This window comes from Stegastes partitus, unplaced genomic scaffold (assembly GCF_000690725.1).
Source record: "Stegastes partitus isolate 25-593 unplaced genomic scaffold, Stegastes_partitus-1.0.2 Scaffold441, whole genome shotgun sequence".
NCBI lineage: Eukaryota > Metazoa > Chordata > Actinopteri > Pomacentridae > Stegastes > Stegastes partitus.
In genome coordinates, this window is record NW_007578172.1 from 413,216 (window position 1) to 435,843 (window position 22,628).

Here is a 22,628-nt window from a genome sequence, read left to right on the forward strand (position 1 = left end):
TTCCATATGCATAAAAAGGAGGAAAAGGAGAAGGGCAGCGTGAGGCAAAAAGACAGAATGGTGACCAGGACAGAGAACGCTGACATGAAGAAGTATTGAAGCTTGAGAGACAGAAGCAGAGCAATGGAGAGATGATGGAGGGAGAGCTGGAGAGATATGAGCCATGCAGCAGTCTGAGTTGTAAAGTCAGTGCTGTTACCATAACAAGTAAATAGTGAGCATGATATTCACTTTTAGTCAGTGTTACCAGCCGCCCTGTGGCTGGATTCCTCCACGCTCCACCATAACATGATACCAGCCTGGATAAAGACAGGTTATTTATATTCATTTAGGAGGGTTCAGACTCTGCTGGGAAAGATGGTAAACAACCCGAAATCTTTTCTACATAAGCTTGATAGAGTCAGTGAAATTCATCCATTATGCAAAAACTCTAACAGATATATTTAGTGAAGCTACAAAAGCCTCCACAAACTTTATATATCACTGAAATGTTCAAGCTAGATACATTTATGGTTTGTTGCAAGACAAGATCCAAACACAAATTATCACTTAGGTTTCTCTGTTGAATGTGTTCACACATGCTGAGGACATGGATGAACATACCTATAAGTCATGTCAATTGTTGTATGTCAAATCTGACAGTTCAAATTGTTTAAACCTGAAAATCAACTTTTCTCAGTTTTGCCTAAAATACTTAAACTCGACTGTCCTTCATAGTAATGATAATATTAATGATAATAATGGTAATTTAACAATAAAAATATCTTCTGGACAAACTTCACAGTAATTTGATTTGATCAGAATCAAAGATTTTTCCACACATATCAATAAAAAAAAGATTTTCAGGATTCGGTAATTCACAGAAATGTCATCATGAAAAGATTACTTGTTTTTTTTTTTTTGCTTAACTGCCCCAAACATCAGGGATCCCATAAGCCACAGATCTATTCTACATCATTTCTGTCTCATAAATAGATTAGTTAGATTGATTTTTATATATATATATAATTTTGCCCAGCTTAAAGTGCAGCCATCAACCATGACAGCCCCCCCTATCATCCACCTTTTGGCTTTGGCTTTAAATAGAATATGAAATTAATTTTCCTCTAAGACCAGAATTGCATTGTGGTTTATATGTATGTCAATTGACACATAGAAAACCTTGAGTTTCGTGTTAAATTATTCCTTTCTGAAGGTTAATTATATTGTGATAAAAGCCACATGCCAAAGCAAGGAAGTTGTGGGCTGTAAACCAGAACATTGCGTTAGCACATACAAAAAATGCTCCACAAGTTAACAATCATTAACTGCAGAGACAGTTGAGGATTGTCTGTAGATTCATAACTACAGTTAACTGCTTTTACAAGACCATAGTCAACCTCCCATCCATCCATTATCTATACAGCGCTTAATCCTCACGAGGGTCACAGGGGGACTGGAGCCTATCCCAGCCGACTTAGGGTGAAGGCAGGGGACACCCTGGACAGGTCACCAGTCTATCACAGGGCTACACTCAGAGACAGACAACCAAGCACACTCACATTCACACCTACGGACAATTTAGAATCACCAATTAACCAATTAACCTCAGTATGTTTTTGAACTGTGGGAGGAAGTCAGAGAACCTGTGGAGAACCCACACTGCACAGGAAGAACATGCAACCTCCATGCAGAAAGAACCGCCGATCCACCGTGTTGCCCCCATAATCAACCATTCTTTATAAAGTAAAACAAACAAACACTAACAAATGCTTTTAATTTGAAAATTTCCCGATAAACCCCTTGTATCATCTTTCCTAATAGTGGAAGGTAAATCCACGTTCAACCTCTTTTTACTGTTCCTTTTTATGCATTTTACAATTGATCCCATCAAAATCCTACTAGATCAGTCATGGACCTTCTGTAGCAACGTGTTGTCAGCACACAGCTGCTATTCTGGACATCATCATGCAGCTCTCACTTAGTATCTGTTACACCATCACTCCTCACTTAGCTTTTATAGTCTTCATATCATTGTTATGGCTGTTTAATGCTACGGTTATGCAATAGGCGTCACTGTATAACTGTGGTCAGTTATAATCTAAGAGTTGTAAGGAGAATTACCTTTACTATTAGAAAATGCAAACATTTTAATCTGACTAATGCACAACTTTTATTTTTCCATGATCTGACCAAGTAATTACCAAAACCACCGACTTTGAAGAAAAATGTTTGATCAAGTCAGATTGAATAAAGCCTTCAAGGTGTTATTCGCTGGCGCAGGAGACAAGCTGGCACAACACACACCTCCTCTGTGTTTTTAGTGGCTGCCATCTATCCACCCATCACCTGTTTCAAACATGAAATCATGTCTGGCTCTGTCATTTTCCGAGGAAAATAGTTCCTCTTTAATGTCAGACTCGTAACTTTACAAAGAGTTGAATCCAATTAATTAACAACTAGTTAGATCATTAAGAGTTTGAGTCACAGATGGCACGGTTTGAAATCCCAGAATCCACATCCTGAAACACACACACTCACACACCAATGACGTAAGTAATCGCAGGCCGGTGGCAAGGGTCCCTCCATTCGTCTGAATGATGTGTAAAATCTCCTTGAGCAATGCATGTGAGCACTCTGGCATCCTGATTGGAAAAGGCAACATGAGTCCTATTACCAGTTTGTCTTGGCACCACCTGATTGGCTGTGTTTCTCCCTCGAATACACACACTTACACTCTCTAATCATGGCAGCAAGACAGCAAGGAAATACACTTAAAACCCCAGAAACCTCCAAGCAATCCTAAAACCCTACACACATGTACAGACACATGGAATTTGAGTAGAACTGTCTGACTGTCTGGCAGTCTTATTTTTCAAGCCACTTTACTACTGGCCTTTTGAAGTTGTTTCAAATCTAAAAGATTGCGTGTGTGTTTGTGTTCAGTATTTTTGATTCATTGCATCTGTGGTTTTGCCTGAAGCAATCTCAGAAAGATTTACTGTTTTATGCTCGTGCACACAAACGCTGCCACACAACCACAAAATTAAGATAATCTTTATCCACTGTTTTATGGAGAGAAAGTCTGCAGTGTGCGAATCAGACAGTCAAGTGTCAATCAGACAGTTAATGAGGCTGCATGACAGTTATTTGGGGACAGCACTTTGAACTTCACACCATACATTATTACAAAGGTTAGAGCATGTAGTGGCACGACAAATACAGTCTTCAAGGTCTATGTCATGTAGCAGTTCAGTCTCTGCAGCTTCAAGGTGCCACTGTGAACCAAACTAACTATTAAAATATATATACAATGTGTAATTCAAATCGACTGTGTGCCTGAGCTAGTTAAAATGAAAATACTAGAATCTGAACACACTGAGAAGGCATTGCTAATATACAGTAAATACAGGACACACTATTGAGTGCTAGTATGTGCTAACATTTCAGTTTATGTGTATACACACACACATACACACAAACACAAACATACACACACACATATATAAAACAAACAAACTTGACATTTTGCAGTTTTGTGTGATTTTATGTCTCCTTTCTAATAATGACAAACCAATGACTTCCAAGTACCATTAGTTAGCCTGTTGTAACATTAGCTTGCTTGCTAAAATGCTTTTGCTAACATGACTAATGTTTCTGAACACTGATGCACTTGCTGCAGCGGTAGCATGCTAGAAAGGGCAGCGTGTAGTGTAGTTAGCTCCAGGTGTTTTTAGGTAGAAAAACTAGAATCGAGGATATATTGATTTACAGCTTCTTTTTTAAGTGTGAACAAAATAAAGCAGATCTGTGCAAAAACTTTTTCCTTTTTCTACCTGAGAACAGGATTCCTATTTATTTTTACCTTGCAACAACTTTATTTTTATTGACATATTCAGCTACATTTTTTGTCTAATCTGACTTTGGTCTGTTATACTGCCCAGTAATACATATAAGTGGAAAATCACACAGTAAAATAGATGCGGTGCAACTTATTCAATGGTCAGTCTTTGGCCTGAGCGCCTCCAGCCTGCCGATGTGGCAGCTTCGCTCAGGAGGTTAATGTTCCCCTGAGACACTGAGTGAGACACTCTTTGAAAAGGTTCCCAGCCAGAGCAGACTGGGCCGGGCCGGGCCAAGCCAAAGTAGACAGGCCTTCAACTGTTCTCTCCGCTGCAGGTTGGCTGCCATTCTGCCCGGACTGGCAGTCGCAGTCAGGATGGAGTTAATGCTATAGTTCACAAAGCTGTGAAGGCTGCTCACTTTGTGTCCAGGACAGACCTACTGACTGAGTGTCGAGTCAAGCTCCCTACTGAGATCACAAACCTAATGACACAGAGCCAAATCTATTTTATGCTTATTGTTACGATGGAAAGTACAAGATTTATAGCACTCTGTGGAGTGGGGAACAGCATGGTGTTTTCATAGCACAGACTTAAAGAATGACTTCCCTGTGGTGGTCGCGCTTGTTTTGGACTGTTGGTGTATGAGCAGTGGGAGGAAACTGCAGTGTACTGCTGTTGGATGCTGCTCCCAAAACACACAAATTAGGCTGTGTGTCCTCCAAAGACCTGCCTCACCACTAATTTTAGTTCATTTTTAGTTACTCTTCTGAAATAGTGAGCTTTTGCTTTTTTTCTGCAGAGGAGAGATGAATCTCTAGTAATGTGACTGCTACACTCGTTCTTCGACAGACCTTTGTGGGTGGAAAAACCACCTTAGCTTTATTTAGGTAGCGAAAACTGCACAAACCCGTAGGCATTTAGCAAAAAAAAAATGTTTTACATGCCGTGATAATAAACAACTGTGATTCATTTTTAGTAACCATCACCACAATCAGCACAACCTACATTATAAACTACTTCATAGTTGACTTTTATGATCCAGATCAAAGTCAGTTTTAATGTGACCAGCAACCCATAAGCAGTTAGCTCTTGGATGGGGAAATTTTCATATCCTGTTAGTAGCTAAATACAATGCTGGCATACCATAAATGCCATTTTGGGTTTACCCCTCACTCCATCACTGTTTGTTCATACTCTATGTGCTGATCCACATTATTTTAAACCTTGTTATGTCTGTATTCAGCATTCCTCATACTCTTTAACTTTTTATATATTTCCCTCTCGTTTCTCAGTTGTGGATCCGACTCCGGATGATCCTTTGATACCTGTAATTCTGGTGAGCCTGCTGCCCCTGCTGGTGATGGGGATCGTGGTTGTAGGAATGTTCTACTGGTACCGAGCCTACCGACAACGGCAGCTTAACCAACAATGGGAAGGCAGCATTAAAAAGCGCAAGCCAATAGCGGGTGGGCTGGACTGCAGCGACGCCTGTGCCATTATGATAGATGACGATAGGTCAGACAGCAGCTCTACTGTGGCTAACAACCTAAACCACAACACCGAGCCACTGCCTATAGATCTGGATCTCCTGGTATGTAGAAATAGTAACATTTCAGAGATGTGTGGTGGCACTTTTCTGCTCATAACTTCAATTCTAACTGAAATCTTACATTTTTTTCTGATGTTGTCCCAGGTGGGAAAGGGTCGCTTTGCTCAGGTTTACAAGGCTAAACTGAAGCAAACCACCTCAGATCAATTTGAAACAGTGGCTGTGAAGATCTTCCCCTATGAGGAGTACGCTTCCTGGAAGAATGAGAAGGACATTTTCTCCAATACAGACCTCCGTCATGAGAACATCCTCCAGTTCCTGACAGCTGAGGAAAGGAAGGTGGAGAAACAGTACTGGCTCATCACTGCCTTCCACCCCAGAGGAAACCTCCAGGTGAGAGCACCACAGTCTGGTTACCCAGTATGAGTATGAGAGCAGTGTAAATGCATGTTGTTATGTTAAAACCTCTTAGAACGCTGCCAGTCTCACCGTCTCTCTTTGCCCTCCAGGAGTACCTGACATGTCATGTGATCAGCTGGGAGGAGTTGCACGTGTTGAGCAGCTCTCTGGCCCGCGGCGTCGCCCACCTCCACAGTGACCGCCTTCCCTGTGGACGACCTAAGGTAGGACTGTCTTCACTAGCTAGAGCAATCATGCCCTAGGAAGTGGAACAGTGTAACACAGTGTGGGGTCCAACAGTCTGAGACCACATCAAAATAACATCATAGTTTCAAATCAAATGAAATAATTAGAACGTTTGAGGTAATCGAAACATTTAAAACCCCAACAAGTTCTGACGTATGACACAAGACACTGCATCATTTCTAAATCAGCAATCAAGTAAAGCAGATCAATCAGTCAGACTTTGTTTGTAAAGTGCTTTTCATACAAATAGAGTACAATACAAAGTGCTTTACAGAAATGTATTTGTTCAGTTTCTGGAAACGTTGGATTAGCAGTAATCTTCTCTGTTTTAGTTGGAGTACTTTATCAAAGGTTGACCTTAGTTTACACTTAAAATATCTACCATACAAACACAGGAGGAAGGCACAGTTTCTAGTAATGGGTTTCCTAACAGCTCATTCTAGAATATTCTGTTGTATAAAATCCTTGACAGTAAAGCTGAAGAAACACTCACAGCCAGGCTCTGTATGAGTTCTAAACTACCTCTGACATAAGCAGGATCTGAAATCTGAAAATCAAACACATGTTTACATCATATATTGTGACTGCCCACTCTGATCAGATGTCTATATATAATTTGTTTATACATTCATCCAGATACCATTTTATTGCATACTTACAAAGGGGGTTTTAAACACTAAATTATTTATTCTGACACTTCTATTGTACCTAAAGGTGCCCATCGTCCACCGAGACTTGAAGAGCTCCAACATTCTGGTGAAGAATGACCTGACGTGCTGCGTGTGTGACTTTGGCCTCGGGCTCTGTCTGGACAGCAGCCTATCAGTGGATGATCTTGCCAACAGTGGACAGGTCAGATCGCGTTATGGTCTCCACATAATACAACATAATAAAAGTCCTGCATTTAAAAGTCTGCTTACATAAAAATAGGAGTAGTTATAGTTGGTTAATATGTTGTTACAAGCTGCAGGTCTTGAAGGTAAAGCTTATTATCTGCTGTTATGGTAACTCTCCCTGCTGTCAAAGCCCTGTGTAACAACAGCTTTGATTTGGTTTTTGGTGAGGTATTAGCTGCCTTTGTTTGTTTTACTTCAATCTGTCCAAGTCCTTCTCTTGAGAGTGTGTTTGGATACGCCTTTGTTTGCTGACAGAAGAAATGTGACAGAGACAGACAGGCAGTCAAGGGATAGAGGCAGAGGTAAAGGCTTTGCTGTGACATGCAGCCTCCTTAACTAATTCCTGGTCGCTTTTCTAGTCTGTCAGCAGGCCGGTGTCCATGTTTACAGAATGATTTATGATTCATTGCCAGAAAATGTTCAGTGACAGTTGGAGGGTGTTGACTAACTTGTTAATTTGTAACCCTCTCTGTCTACACTTACGCACACACGCAGATTTACACATGCAGTGTATGTACATAAAAAATCCAGGCTGATTGGAAAATACAAACATCCCTCTGCACATAATTACCTGCTGCTGTTCAGTCTTTCCCTTCAAAATAAGATGCTTTTGTTCCTGTGCAGTATGTGTCATAATTTTATACATTCACATGTCCAAACTGTGATTCTTGGCTGTCACCATGAGTTCCATTCACAATCGGAAGATGGAAAATCCCAGCTCGTAGATTGTAATTATAACGTGTGTGTGTGTGTGTGTGTGTGTGTGGTCATGTGGTCCAGCTTTTTTTTGCTTTGCATAAAAAACTGTTTCATGTGCAACAGCAGATATTATGTCAGCAATATTTTTTGCATTGCCAGCAAGCTTGTTCGACCTCGTGTGTTAAACCACAAAGGAATTATATTGATTGAAGTTATACAATGCTGAAAATCAAGTGTAATTTCTACTAAGAGATATTAAAGCAGTGATAAAAATGATGCTTTGTCACAGCTTTACTGCTTGGAAAGTGCTAATAAAAAACAGTAGTAACGTGTATATTTATTACAATAACAGTGATTCATGCGGAAAAGCTACAAAGCTGTACAGGTGGAAAAGGCGGAAGTCTCTTTATTCATTAGACTCCCTATGCAACAGGAGGTTATGTTAACAAGAATTCCCACACACAGCCAGCTAATTTGTTTGACTTTGTGTGTTGTGCTGATCATACACAAATAAAGGCATTAATTGAATTGCAAATCTTGCAGTATTTCAGGGATAGTAAAGGTAATCATGTGTGGCACTTGTATTGTTTCATATGTATTCGGATTTATATTATTTATGTGGGAAACTGTTGATAAAATGCAGCAAATTTGTGCAAATGTGCAAAGCTACTTCACATACAGCATCAGCTGCTTCCAGTTCGGCATTGAGCCGTGGAGAATGTAGAATCTGATGACTTCAGACTTGACTCAACAAAATCAAAAAGGATTAGTTCAACAACACTGACTCATGACTTCACTTGGACTTCAGAATTTTTACTTGTAATAATTAGAGTGTAAATAGAGTTGCTGATCTTGATTTGAGACTAGACTGAAAACTTGTTGAACTTCAGTGGGGACTTGACTTGGAACTTATTGGTCTTGAGTTAACACTCGACTTCTAACTAGCTAATATTTAATGGGGACATGACTTATGAGAAGCTGATCTTGAGTTCAGATTTGCCTTGGAACGTATTTGTCTTAAGTAGGGACTTAACCTACTCGGACTGCTAGGACTTGCTACTTGTCACTAACTGATCTTAAATGGGTCTTACAAAACACTTTCTCCCACCTCTGGTGGTGCAGAACTCTGCATTTGGAGTACACAAGTCGTTGTAACACATGGAACATTGACTCTTGTATAGTGTAAACAGTGCAATAGCTGATGTGTGTAATTTGATTACACAAATCAAATGGTTAAATTACTAGAAAAGGAAAACATGTCATCAGTGTAGTCTGGTTTCTTCCAGTTGTGTCTTTGCTGGTGTCCCATCCACTTATGAACGAGGCCAGAAAGTGAGTCTGGTTTGTTGTCAGTGAGCCCAGTGGTTGATTGTTGCAACAACACTGTAAATAACAGGCCCAACAATGGGAGCAAGTGTAGTTAGACAGTGATACAATTTTATTGTGCGGGTGATGGGCCCATTGTGTGGGTAATTTTAGTTACCTGATTACAGAAAGTGTATTGCTATGCTTTTTGTATAGTATGTGTGTGTTCTTGTATGTTCACTCTTGTGCTGCCTCTCTTCTGCAGGTGGGTACTGCACGTTACATGGCCCCAGAGGTGCTAGAGGCCCGACTGAATCTGGAGAACATCGAGTCCTTCAAACAGACTGACATTTACTCCATGGCCCTGGTGCTGTGGGAGATGACGTCGAGATGTGAAGCTATTGGAGGTCAGTGCACACAAACACACACATTGATTACCTATTTCAAGCTGCAGTAAGTATGATGTCATGAACTACATGAGCCCACCATCACACTCAGAACAAAACACATCTACTGAGGTGAAGTGTCAACCACAGAAATGACTCTACAGTGACAACACTTGCCCTGAATTTGAGGTTATCATAACAAGTTCAGCAAGAGAGTCAACAGACCGGCAATGATGTCATCATATGTTGCCATGGTGATGGTAGCTCGCATAGACGCAGCGGCCCCTTCAGGAGACAACGAAAGTGAACGTTCTGAGTGTCTTGTCTATCCCAGTCGTTCATTCCGCAAAACTTGCGGCCGGGAGACTTTGCTGGGCGTCAGGACAGTGAACGGCGCTGGAATTGTGGCGATCAGAGACTACGCTGGCAGTTACCCAAGAAAGAAGGAAGCGCAAACGGTACAAATGTAAACAAAGGAGGAGGAAGAGTGCCGGGATCCATGCTAGGGGCTAACCCCTCCAGACCAGCAGTACCGTCCTGGAGGGGCTAACCCCTCCAGACCAGCAGTACCGTCCTCCTACTCTCCAATGTCCACCCCCTCGACAACAAGCTGGATGAGCTACGTTTGCTGGGAGAAACCCGCAGAGAGTGGACAGACTGCTGTGTGTTTGCTTTTACAGAAACATGGCTCTATGGCAACATCAAAGACGGACATACAGCTGGAGGGGATGCAGACAGACAGGCAGCTAGCTCTGGGAAGCATCTGTGGCTTCACCATCATCACACCATCTTGTGTGTCTTTGTGTCTCTGAAGACCTACCAGGGCTTGTGGTCACCGGGATCTTTCTGCGCGGAGTTTGCATGTTCTCCCCGTGCAGCGTGGGTTCTCTCTGGGTTCTCCAGCTTCCTCCCACACAGTTCAAAAACATGTTGAGGTTAACTGGTGATTCTAAATTGTCCGTAGGTGTGAATGTGTGTTTGTTTTTCTGTCTCTAAGTGTGGCCCTGCGACAGACTGGTGACCTGTCCAGGGTGTCCCCTGCCTTCGCCCTAAGTCGACTGCAATAGGCTCCAGCCCCCTTGTGACCCTAGTGAGGATTAAGCGGTGTATAGAAAATGGATGGATGGATGTTGCAGATCATTCTAGTTGCCTACAGAAGCTGTATTGTGGAGAACTTTATCACTTTGACACCTGTATATACCTGACCAACTTTATTTACTGTACTGGGAACTGGGAACACTAGTTGGACTACTGAATTATTTGGGGTAGAAGTCCCATCTATGATCTTAATCACAATGCTCCCTGCAGACTTGATTAATCTCGTGATGACAAGCATAGTTGTGATTGTGTTTGCCTGGATTCAAATCCTGTCACTTTCAGCTCAAGACAAAGTCCCAACTAACGAGTCTCTGCATCCTGTTTTTGTTCTGTTTACTCTCAGAGTATATCTCCTCCTCCTCCCAAATGCTTAGTGCATTTAATAAGCATTGTGCCACAACTAAATGTGCTTTTGCTCAGTTACTGAGTAGAAAAGATTGGACAGCACTGCTTTATTTATTTTAAGATGCTATATGTAAGTATTTTATTTGAAGGGTCATTTGCTGCTAACTAGCTAGCCATGGCCTGTCCCATTCAGACTGGATTCAGACTGGATTTACATTTACTTAAGAAGTTATGACCAGCAGCAATAACAGTTTGGATTGCAAAGATTTGATGGACCTAAATCAGCCTGTGTTTTACTTTACCATCAGAATATGTTTGACAAAAAGGATGCGCTGAAATAAATTGTTTATAACAAATATTACACACAAGTAAGTATAATCATTGACTCAGTTCTAGACAGAAATACAGAGAGCTCTGTGCAACATAAACAGTCATAATATTTATCACAAGTCACACTCCAATGGAACCGAAGAGTTCATATATACCTGCTGTCTATGTCTATGTGGAACATGTACCTACTGTGCATCTGTGTGTGGATGACCTAAATAGTGCAGACTGTAGGTTTCGGCCCACTGCCTGCTGTTATGCAGTGGCTGAGGGTTTGTTTGTCAGCAGGGAGGCTGACGGTCTTGTCTGTCGGACTGCACCTCGACCTCAGCTCCAGGTCTGCAGCAGGAATCTGAGGAATGTCTGATGTGTGAGGGAGACAATCTGAACTCTGCCTTTGCCCTTCTTTGGGCAGGAAATCAGGGGGAGAGAGCTGGAGTAGATACTGTACCTGTTTCAGCTGGCTGTGTGTTTGTACGTATGAGTGTGGATGAATAGGAAGAGGACATTTCTTCTTCAGATTAAAGTGTGTGTTCTTCTTCAAACACCACTCACTCTCTGAATGTGGCATGTTTTAACACATGTACATTGATTGGGAGGACTCTTCTGCCTAATCACATATGTACAAGGTCCCATCCTTGGTAGAAGGTTTTAAACATGAACACTGTATTCCTACTGTGTACCTCAAGATTGACTTGACAAACCGGAAATTAATCCTGCCACTCTGTAAGCCACCAGGTATTTTAGTATCTGATAAGCTTTTAAATGCATTAACCTGCAAGCCAACTGGTCTTCTTGGATTACATTTCATTGTCTCATTGGTACCTTACACAACAAAGTGCTAAGAAAATCATGCTGGAGCACAAGTTAGCATGCTACGTCTGGACATCATGTGAGCAACAGTACTTTTCTTCTGTCCCTTCTGTTTTTTGAAAGTTTTGCAGATAAGTAAAATTTACCTGACCTTATTTATCCAGTTGTTCATTCACACGTTCTTCGCTACCTCACTTTAGGGATGTGCTAATAAAGTTATTTTCAATGGAGGTCCACCAGGATACATCCTGGTCAGATGCCAAATCCACCTCACCTGGCTAATTTTGAGGAGAAGGAGCAGCAGCTCTACTCTGAGCTCCTTCCAGATGTCTGACCTCCTCATTCAATCTCTAAAGGTGATAAGAACCCTCAGAATACTTACATTTCTTGGAGCAGCAACGCACAAACAATGCCTCTTGGAGACTGTGATGTGCTGACTCTTGACACAGCCATTTCGCTCTTGACCAATCAAGTCTGTGCTGAAAGTTGTGATACAGTGAGTAGAATCACATCATCTACAAATAGCACAAAGGCAATTCTGAGGTCCCCAAAGTCAATACTCTTCTCCCACCAACTACAGCGTTAGATGCTGTCCATTGAAATGACAAACTAAACTGGATGACAGGAAAAAACGGACGGAGGCTGACTTCAAATAGAAAAATCATATCGTCACACTTGGTTTGGTTAAACTTTGTAATATTGTTTTGCACAAAAACAGGGCTATGTTTTCTCTCTCTCTCGCTGTGTGTGTGTGTGTGTGTGTGTGTGTGTGTGTGTGTGTAATTGTGTATCAAAACCGTTAATGTAGACATGAGGATGCATGAGCCCTGTATGAAGCTGTATTAAGATTGGTTGAAATTTAAAACTTTCTACTCAAAACCCAAGTCTACTGCCTTTCTAAAAACATCTGTTGTGGGGTTTAAATTTCAAACTGGACCTCATAAAGACATTTCTTTCCAATCTACTCTCCTGAGAGTACAGAGGGAGTCTCTGCGGTCCACCTCGTCCTTATGGCTAGTGGGCCTTTCTAGACAGTCTGAGACATTTAGAATGAGACAGTCACATTCCAACATGAATGCATTGGTGTGTGTGTGTGTGTGTGCGTGTGTGTGTGTGTGTGTGTGTGTGTTTATTTCAGGAAGAGGTAGCTAGAGCCAGAGGAACAGAGATGGAGATAGTAGACAGACACCCTCATCCAGCCCTATTTCTTTTTCTATCTGTGTGTATTTGTGAGTCGATTTCTTCTGTCTCCACCGCAACAACAGGGGATAGAACGGTGGGCTGAAATACTACCCTGCACTGGCATTGTTGTTGTGGTCAGTTATAGTACATTCTCTGTGTGTCTCTGAGCATTTTATTTACATATCCTGAATTAGCATGCAGGGTGCGGCAAGGCCTGCATGTTCTGTCTGAGCTGAGGGTTATGCAGGGTAAATGGAGCGGGGCGAAAAGTTTGTGCTGTGCCAAGCAAAAGCCTTGTGGTCCATGAAGGAAGACAGCCAGTGGCAACAGCTGGTGAGGGGCTGATGGTTATACCCTGCTGGGGTGAAAGTTGAAGGACAGAGAGGCTCAAAACAATATTTTAACATTTTGGGAAGTACTTTCTCTCAATTTTTTGTTGAGAAAAGATCAATACCACCCTCATGTTAGCATTAGGAATGGATCCAAAACCCTAACATAACTAGCTTGGCTCCATCAATAATTCAAAACCACACCAACCACTATTGCTTGTAAATGACCATGTTGTACCATTTTGTTTATCTCCATACAGATAGAGGATACAGGACAGATAATTGCCATACTTCCCAGGCGGCTTGTGTTCCTGGATACTGATAATGCTGAAACACAGCATGTAGCGCCTCCTTAAACCACAAAGCATCATTACTGACTGCAAATTAAACCCAACATGTTACCTAGTGAGCTTTAGACATGTCCATGGACCTATTTTTGAGCTTTTTAAGAGGGTTCTTTTTCCTCCTGCCTTCAGTCTTTATGCTAAGCTAGGCTAACTACCTTGTGACCCTAACTCTGCACCACAGACATGAAAGCAGAATCTCCATCTTGATACCTTCTTCCACAACTCATGCAACAATACACATTGACTATTTAATATTTCTTATTTTTACACTTGTTTACACCATGTAGTCAGCATCATTGAACACTCATTTTATAGAGCCACCCAGCCTAAAACTAATGCAAGTTAACACACTAGACCTGCAATAAATCCAGCCTTTATGAGGGTTATAATGTTCAGAGTTTATTGAAACAGTTTTAGAAAGGTGTTGATGTGACTGTATGGTCAGCTTATGGGATGTAGTCTGTGGTGATGATGAATTGTACTAAGATGTACATTATACATGTACTTAGAGGTTGTCTATTTTTATTACCTCATTGCCTTTATGAACAGGTTTTATTGGACTTTCTCTAAATTCCGTTGTCCTACATTCAGATAGAAACACAACTATTTTTAGAGAAGTGTAACTAATAAATTGGGAACTGAATATCATCGTGCAAAAGTTATTTAGGTGCTTATGCGGCGTGTTTTCGTCGGATGTTAAATAACCCATTAAAGTAACAGTGAGGAAGCCTACATGTAATATCACTACATGATACGTCAAGTGAGTCTAAACAGACAGAGAGCTTAAAAAAACACAGTAAATCCAAACACTATGCATCATAGGAAGCCAAGCAAATGAGAACAGACATGTAAACATGCAGATATATCTGTCTGTCATCCAAGTTTCAAGATTGTGTACAAAAGCAACAATGAACTTGCAATGGCCCGCATATGAATGTAACTAAATTCACCTGCTTGCAGCAAAGTATCCACCACCGTTCTTAAATTCAGCTTTCCAAAGCCCCCATCAAAACACCATTAGCAGTACTGACATTTAACTTTCACAGCGCTCTAATGCGCTAGCCACAAACCTGCCACAGGAATTCAGCCTATAACTTTCTCCAGAAAAGGGCGGATTCTTTCTTTAGATGGAGAGAAGATTTTGTTTTGATGACAGAGTGGTTCATTACAGTTTATGCAGGTTCACTTCTTGTGATGTAGTTTGTTTTGCATCAGTGTGGGATCAGGTTCATGTTATATCCCTCTTGTGAGCCTTGGGTCTCTTGAACGCCAAACATGGAGCCTTGTATGTCTGAAGATAGCAGATCCCAGACAGTGTAGCCAGCCACAGGGGTTTCTGCTAACCTCCAGGCCACAAAGGTTTCAGACAGATAATCTGAAAAGGAAACTGTCGTAAACCACTTTCCGCCCCTTAGATTGAATATACCAGGGTTTAAACTGCGGGCCCCAGACAGCGAGGGAAAAGTGAGACTGAGGCTCTGGTTGCATGCAGTCTCTTGTGAAATCTGTTCTCAAACCACCGATGGAATTCTTCTCATAGCTTTCAAATGTCCAGAGAAGGAAAGCAGGCCACACCTCATATAGAATGTACTGACAGTCTTTAGGTCTCATTCAGAGAAACATGAGGACAAGTATATAAAAGCCAAATCAGTAATGGAGCATGAAATGAGACCTTTTCTGAAGTCTTGATGTTTAACAAGCACTCCACCTCTTTTTATTTCTGTTTTCAACTTTCTCATTTTAGGGCATCTCGCTCTCTGCTGTTCTGTATTTCAGCTGTATGCAGTCCAGGAAAATGTGGGGTATTTATACCAGCTCCACAGCAGGAGATCTAAACAGCAGAGATCTGAAGACAATACCAGCCCTGGCATAAAAAAAACCTCCAGGGGAATAGGTTGGGCCAGGCTAGGCCTTGCTTTAAAATACTGAAAACGGGGGAAGTTCCACATGTCAAAACAGGAAGTGTGGGCCTGTAGAGTCAGCTTTTCTGCGCACAGTCCTGATCCCAGGCCTCCAACTTCCTGTCTGAGGGTTCTACTCCAACCTTCCCACTTCCTACATTTTAGGATACAACAGCCGACACACAGGGGGCCTGACTTAGATGTACACACCTTTTCCTAGATTTCATCATGCTATCATGTGAAGGGAGACAAGGGTCAGACTGTCGTCACTTTGAGAAAATAGTTTAGCAGAAAATTGGGAAATGGGAATTTGAACATCTACAGCTGTCGTTTCACTCACTCCTGGCTTACTTAATTACTGGTTAAGCTTTAGGTTCTGTCACTGCATACATATTTAGTTTACAGTACCAGCAGCATTTACATTTGAAACTAATATTTTTTTAAACAATGGTTCCTTGATTACAGACACAATTAGACAAAAACAGCTTCGTAAATCTAGCTAGTGAGCTGAACTGATATCTGTCAGCTATAGTTAGCTCGCTAAACAAGCTTGCTTTATTCCCATTAGTTGGCTGAAAGCCTTGTCTTCAACTGACATTCCAGCAGCTTTATTTTGAAAGGATAATCTTTCAAGAGGTAATAAATACAGAGATGATAGGTGCGTACGTGTCATAATGCTTAAAGGCTGAGATTAAACTACATTCCCAGGCAAATACTCAGCATCACCATTTAGGCCTTAGAAATAAAGCCATAGCGTTGTTCTTCTTTTGGAGTCCGGACCATGAAACATCCACTTCTTGCTGGTCCGAATGTTCTTCTTTCCACAGTCAAGATTAAACTAGAGGTCTTCGGCTATCCAAAATCTTGGACCTCTTCTAAAATGAACCAATGGGAAAACTATTGTAAGCAGACTTGATGTGCCAACCCAGGGATAATCAAACCTGATCCAGCCTCGGTCATCCCTGACAGAACCTAATAGAGAGTGAAAACAGAAACACTGACAGCAGGATGACGTGTTATTAATTAAAGACACAAAGGAGATGATAACACACATGGTTGGGTCCATTTCATTTAGATTTACCTTGACACTGAATATACAGCATTAACCTTGAAAAACAAGGCTCTACCTGACGTAATAAGACTGAGTTGAATTTGGGGCCAGTCTTACTTGGGTACTGGGTCAGGTCTTAGTTCTTTAGGACCAAGTAGATCCATGAATAGTCCTAGTTTGAGCTTCAATTTGAAGACACCTTGTGGAAGTTTGGAAGGACCAGAACACTTGTAATGTGCTGCAAAAGTTTCATGTTAGGGAACATGCTGCTGTCAAATGTAACACACCTGTAAAAGTATACAAGTAAATACAATGGTGTAAAAGGTGTTAAATGTAAGAACAAGAGGTGACTCATAGACCTTGTGCTTATGATATTTGCTCATCATTCTCTGGCTCAGAGGGGTAAACAAAGATGACTTTGCAGGGACTAGTGTCTCATTTCACAGCAACTGTGAGATCCTGAGAGCCTTCTCTTAGGGACTGGAGACAGACTGCAGCTGTTGTGAGTTCAGTTTCATGAGGTTTGGACCCAATCCCGGAACTTTGTTTTTCATTTTTCATGGTTTCAACGTGATGCTTTTTTCCCCTCCAGCTAGTTTTTCAACATGAAACAAACAAAAAAAAAAACAGATTGTGATTTTGGTGTTCTATGGTCTGAGGTTGAGACTTAATTGCTCGGTAGCGGAAGCTGATTTGTTGTTTTTAGAAGCAATCATCGTTCAAGTGCCAGAGCAGGCATTTTCCCTGCAATGAAGGCATCATAAAAGACATTTTATTTCCCACTGTCAGCATTATTGGTGCCAGTGTACAAAGCTGACAGCTTGGGTGGAAATAGCAGTTGAGTGGTTTTGCGGTGAGATGACTTCAGAATGCTTTTACACTTTCTAATCACATTGACTCAACAGACCACCTGTTCCACACAGGCTTCATCTTTCACTGTTCTTTTAACCTTAAAATCTGCAAATGACAGACAAATAATGCCACAGACAACAAACATAACAACAAAAAAATAGTTGGGTTTGACTGATGTTTCTTGACTTGTGTCTCAGATGAGGATCTACTGTCTATGTCTGATCTGTGGGTTGTTTGTGTTTTGCAGAGGTGAAGGACTATGAACCAGCGTACGGCTCTAAAGTGCGAGAGCACCCCTGTGTGGAAAGCATGAAGGACAACGTGCTAAGAGACAGAGGGAGACCTGAGATCCCAGATAGCTGGCTTCGGCATCAGGTCAGACATAGAGCACTGCTTTACTGTTCACTTACTGAAGCATAGACACACACAGATATCAATTATTATTGATTATGAATAATTTCTAATGAATTATGAAGAGTCTCTTTAAGAAAGAGAAACTCATTTAATCAAAATTATTATCACAGTCTATTAATGTGTGTTTTTTACCCTGCAGAATAAAACTGAAGGCATTAGGGCTAGGGAATAACATATACATGTAGACAGGCAGTATACCAGTTCTTATCTGGTAAAATACATGTTTTATTCTTTGACCAGCGAACATGAACATCACTTTCACATAGTAATAATGTGGCATTATTTAACACAGCATCAATAATATGACTGCATTCTGATAACTGAAAGCAAAGTCTGATACTGTGTTGATTGTACCCTGTGACTCATTCAAAGTATACACATGAACATGTCCACATTGTTCACATATACATATTGCACACAAGCTATACATTTTCTCAAGTCTAATATCAAATCCTGGGTTGTGTGTCACCATGTTATTTTAATTCAAATAATTTAGAGATTTTTCTTTTTTTCTTTTTTTTTTTTTTACTTTAGAATGGAGAATAATGTTTTCAACATTTTTAATTGGTGGTATTATATTGTTGTAACTAACTGAAAAAGTGAGTTTGCAACTTTGGGCTATAGCTTAAGTTTCTGAAAACAAGAATCAACACCTGCTCAGTCACACTGTACCAGACAATTATTTTGGATAGATGACCCATGTTAGAAGTTCTGAAGTGATCTAAAAGTGAGGCCCAGAAACTTGAAGGCAAATCAGCTAATTTGTTTAACAAAACTTAAACATTTACAGTCAGTTAATGAAAAAATATAGATTGATTCCAGTACATTGTGGAATGATGTAAACTTTTAGCGTAGAGTCTCTAATGCATGCTCTGCTACTCCCTCTGCAGGGCGTGGCGGTGATCTGTGCCACCATCAAAGAATGCTGGGACCACGACCCTGAGGCCCGTCTCACCGCCCACTGCGTCGCCGAACGCATCTTCGAGATGGAAGACGAACTGGACAAATTGTCCAGCCGCAGCTCCTCAGCAGAGAAGATCCCAGAGGAGCTGAAGATCCCCATAGAGGTGGAAATCCCAGAGGAAGAGGTCAAAATCACCGAAATACAGAACATCATAGCTGTGGACTGCTCCGTGAGCGATGAGAAGTGAAAGGAAGCCTCATGGACTCTCAGTGGAGGTCTTTCAACAAAAGCACTTCTTCTGCTTTGATGGGATTTGAGGACAGAACTCGGCGGTGATGTTCAGGAGCTGAGCTCTTGCAGGACTTTGAGCCAGATGGAGTGTGAGCCACAGTGTCATATCTAATTGTAGCCCAGGAAAGCTAAACTCTGGGTGATGCTTTTGGTCTTTGCCGCTTCTTAAGTGTAACAACATGTGACATAATCAGCTGAAAAGCTACAGAGCCAAAAAGCCAAAGTTAACTGGAAGCTTCTAAAGATGTGTTGAGCATAGAGAGTCAGTCAGGCTTCTCTCTAAGCAAACAGGTCTCATCATGAGACATTAACAGGGCAATACTTATCAAGCCAAAGATATTTGATGTGCACTTTACCTTGTGATACTTATGCAATACAGATGTTTATCATTTTCTTGTGTTCTTATATTCTAACATGCTTTTGCCTAAAAGTGCCTTTGTGTGTTTGACTTTGAGCCAAAATGCCAGCAGAAATGTCACCTTAACACTAATGATGCTGTGGACTCTATGCTCACCAGCAGGAAATTAAAGGAATATATGTCTATGTGTGTGTGTGTGTGTGTGTGTGTGTATGTGTGTGTGCGTGCGTGCGTGCGTGCGTGCGTGTGTGTGCCTGTGTGTGTACGTGCGTGCATGCGTGTGCGTGTCTGTCTGTCTGTAAGAGAGAATGTGTGTGCTTGTGTTGTTTGTCCTCAGCTACACTTGGACCTTGTTTGCCAAATAAACAAGCACAATGTACATAGAGACAAGAAGTGTACATGGGAGACAAATCAGCAAAAAAAGGGAAAGCAATCTTAATACAGAGCTTATCTTTGAATGCAGAGATTAAAAGACTTCATAAAGATGTATTTTTTAAAACAGTGTATGTTTTCTGTCTATATCAATGGGAAATGCCAAAGATCTTTTACCCTGCCTTACAATACCGTTTGTGTCATATGTAAAATATTGTAAATCTTTTATGAATTAAAGATATTTCTGTATACTGATTCTGTTGTTACTCATTCTATAATCCACAGCAAATTACAAAGTATTTTATATTATGATATGTCTGCGGTAGTATGGCCCTTACATTTCAATGAAACACTGCTCTATTCTTCCTGCAAAATATTAAAATTAATAGTTATTTTGTTGTGAACATCTCAATGCTTCTCATTTGAAGCTGCGAAAGAGCAGAATTTTTCTATATTCTACATAGATCTTCCATGACATGGACAAAGTATCTGCCCAACCCTTACAAGTATTATATAAGGGGAATATAGTGATCTTACATGCAGGCTATTATCTTCAGTTAGTTTCACTTCATTTTGTTAATTCAATCTTATGATTAGTCGTCCAGACTATTTAAATGGGAAAAGGTATGACAGGACACTTAGCATGGATGAGAGAAAGGAAAGAGGAGAACATCTTTAAGCAGACTGATGTTACTGTGGCCACAGCTGCTGATATTATTAAGACGGTAACAGTCCATGGGACTGTAGACAACTGTAGTGATCCCAGACTAAACAGTAAGTTTGGATAGTGGAAAAAGATCCATGGAAAACTTCAAAACACATACAACTTCAGCAGTCATGGTACAATAATGACTGCTCGCTCCATAAGATGCAAGTCGACAATCCCTAGTGCGTCTGGGATAATGTACTCTGGACAGATTATACAAAGTCTTTGTGGTAAGATTTTAAGGAAGAGAACACCACCTCCTCTGTTAAACATAGAGCAAGCTCAGTTGTGTTATGCAAGTGCTGTATCTGGCACAGGGGGCCTTGACTCTGCAGGATACAATGAAATCAGAAGATTATCAAGGCGTTCTGAAGTGAAACATATTGAGATGTCAGTCTCAGTTACAGCTCATGACTCCTTCTATAGGGTAGTAAACCAAAACAGAAAGAAAGAGCTGAAACAGGCACCTGTCACACCAAAGGGAACTGTGTTGAAGAAGTCTCATTAAGAGTTTGACTGCAGTGACTGCCTCATAAAGGTGTGCTGCAAAACAGTGGGCAACTTTAGGCCAAACCATTTTCCTTTGTTAAATTACATTACAGATTAAATAACAAAAACAATTTGTCACTGAGAAAACTGTTCTTTCTTTATTAATTGGAATGGTACTCATAAGTTTGTCCTCATCTGTAAGTGAAAGGCACTTTATAAAATAAAGTGGCATTGATGGTTTTTTTTGTTTGTTTGTTTGTTTGTTTTGTTTTTTGGCTGCTTGGAGACAGCAAAGCAACAGAGCTTGCTGTACCTGACAAAGTTGTTATGGTAACCACATTCGCTACAGTTAACTAGATTACAGCTTTCTACACATGCAGGATATACAGAGGTTAATCTAGCCATAATATATATATACCGTTTTATCCTCTACTGGGTGGTAGGGGGGCTGGAGCCTATGATGTAAGGCAACAGCACATTTTGCCCAGATGAAAAGATGTTCATGGAAAGTCATCTTTTATTTTACTTCCCTTGTAGCTCTGATTTGGCCTCCTCGGACTCCTGGGGAAATATCTCACTAGACAATAATTGCACCGCAATGTTTTACGGGGGTAAGGTAAAGGAGTTTTAGAGCGTTTTTCCTTGTTAACAACTGTATACTGCAGGAAACAAAGTTGATATGACTAACATGAAGCTAAAACTATATAGTTAAAGAACACCTGACGCTACAGTTCCCCTCAGATGTAGACTCTCAAGAGTAAACAGTTTAGGTTGTACAAATCTATCTAACAAATATTGGTATAAGAAATCACAGCTGAAAATTAACAATAAGTTAGCTGAAACAACTTACATTCATAAGTCAGAATGGATTTTGCATGCAGTCATGTTCCATGCATCATCATGCATGTCTGGTTACAAGTGTTATATTACAGTTACAGCTCCTGGAGATGCACAAGATTTCACACATCCATACATGATCTATATCCCACTTTATCCCTGCTGTGATCACGACAGTTACTTTTAAACATTGCTCCAACACATTGCAGTAGGTTGTATTGAGTCTTTGAATTCATTTTTGTACTCCCCACTTTTACCAAAGCCTTCGGTTTTGTCTTTACTTCTCCTGCATGTCCAGTTTCCTCTCCTTCTACCCTGCATTCATTTTGTAACAGTGTGCACATTTTTCAGCTCATTTTATTTCTCCCTCTTTATTTCAGTTTGTGTCAGCCTCTCCTCCCTGCCTTTAAGCTAAATGCTTCTACTGCCTTTCTCTTTATCCCACTCATCTATTTTTTTCTCCCCCTCCTCTTTGGCCTCTGTAGGAATGCCACAGGAAGTGCACCACCCCAGTCTGTTGTCCACATAATAAAAATGATGCCAGAGTCGCCTACTGCAAAAAAGTCAGACTTTTTTTTATTTTAAATACTGTGGAGGATGAGGTCAGGGTAAAGAACAAGTACTACAATCCGGCTGCAGAAGTAACAGATCACGGCTGTCAAATGAAAACGTCAACAGTTGTGGTAATTTTTACTACAGTGGATTGAT

At 40.8% G+C, this 22,628-nt stretch overlaps 1 protein-coding gene across 1 annotated transcript in view; it reads left to right on the forward strand.

Annotated features, from left to right (window-relative positions):
* Positions 1-20,143, forward strand: part of LOC103360450 (TGF-beta receptor type-2) — a 35,709-nt gene extending 15,566 nt beyond the window's left edge. The window contains exons 4-10 of the mRNA XM_008286201.1: positions 5,117-5,415; positions 5,518-5,766; positions 5,883-5,996; positions 6,733-6,870; positions 9,184-9,325; positions 17,797-17,924; positions 18,854-20,143. Coding sequence (XP_008284423.1) covers positions 5,117-5,415; positions 5,518-5,766; positions 5,883-5,996; positions 6,733-6,870; positions 9,184-9,325; positions 17,797-17,924; positions 18,854-19,114 — 1,331 coding nt within the window. The 3' untranslated portion in view covers positions 19,115-20,143. The remainder of the gene's footprint in view (positions 1-5,116; positions 5,416-5,517; positions 5,767-5,882; positions 5,997-6,732; positions 6,871-9,183; positions 9,326-17,796; positions 17,925-18,853) is intronic.
* The last annotated feature ends 2,485 nt before the right edge of the window (positions 20,144-22,628 follow it).